Genomic DNA, 995 nt, shown 5'->3' with positions numbered 1-995 from the left:
AACACATACTAACACATTCAATCATCAACTTGATAATATAAAACAGTAATGTAATATATATCATATAAGATATTATTAAAAATATATAATTATAGTATATATATTAATAATATAATATAGATAATAATAATCTTTAGCTATAAAGAACCTCAAGATCTAACAAAAGAGTAAATAACGACAAAATTAGTATTTTTCTTGAATTTTACACGATTTTAACATGATTAATAAACGAAATAAATTCTAAATGTCCTAATGATCACGATCGTAAATCTATTAGCAATATTAAGGAAAATAATATTTTTAGTTCTAGCATTTGATTAAAATTTATCGTCAAAATCTTATTTTGTTTTAACATGACAAATTAAACTCAAGCATGAAGTCCCTATTTAAGTGAAGCTCAAGCAAATTCTTTATCCTTTGTTATAACCAGAGATGAAATAAAAAATGCAGTCTTCTCTATGGATGATAACAAAGCTCCGGGCCCTGAAGGTTTTGGTATGTCCTTCTACAAGTCATCTTGGAGTGTTATTGGTGATGAGGTAACTAAGGCCATTTCTGACTTCTTTCAATCTGGTAAAATCCTGGGAATGATTAACTCTACTTCCATCACTTTGGTTCCAAAAGTGAAATGCCCTAAGACCCCATCTGATTTTAGGCCTATTGCTTGTTGTATCCTTACTAACAGGATAAAATCAGTAATGGGTTATCTAATTAATGAAGCTCAATCTGCATTTGTAAAAGGTAAACATATCTCAAGTAACATCCTGCTTGCAAATGAGATTGTGAAGAGTTACAATAGGAAGCACATTTCTCCAAGAACTATGCTGAGTATAGACATTAAAAAGGCCTTTGATACCATAAGCTGGAACTTCCTAAATGAGATGCTTTTAGGCCTTGGTTTTCCTGTAAAATTCATAAATTGGATTATGGTGTGTATCTCTTCAACAAAATACTCCATATCATTGAATGGAACCCTTCATGGTTATTTCAAATGA

The 995-nt window shown here is 29.9% G+C and overlaps 1 protein-coding gene across 1 annotated transcript; it reads left to right on the top strand.

Annotated features, from left to right (window-relative positions):
• Positions 459 to 995, top strand: LOC109826612. The gene has a single exon (XM_020393637.1). The coding sequence runs from the start codon at positions 459 to 461 to the stop codon at positions 993 to 995; it is 537 nt and encodes a 178-aa protein (XP_020249226.1).

Source organism: Asparagus officinalis, chromosome 10 (genome assembly GCF_001876935.1).
Source record: "Asparagus officinalis chromosome 10, Aspof.V1, whole genome shotgun sequence".
Lineage (NCBI taxonomy): Eukaryota > Viridiplantae > Streptophyta > Magnoliopsida > Asparagales > Asparagaceae > Asparagus > Asparagus officinalis.
Note: the sequence above shows the minus strand (reverse complement) of the source record. Positions and strands in the feature narration are given on the sequence as shown.

Bases quoted from the DNA above. Each gene is read 5' to 3' on its own strand.
- LOC109826612 (XM_020393637.1), top strand. From the start codon at position 459: ATGGATGATAACAAAGCTCCGGGCCCTGAAGGTTTTGGTATGTCCTTC.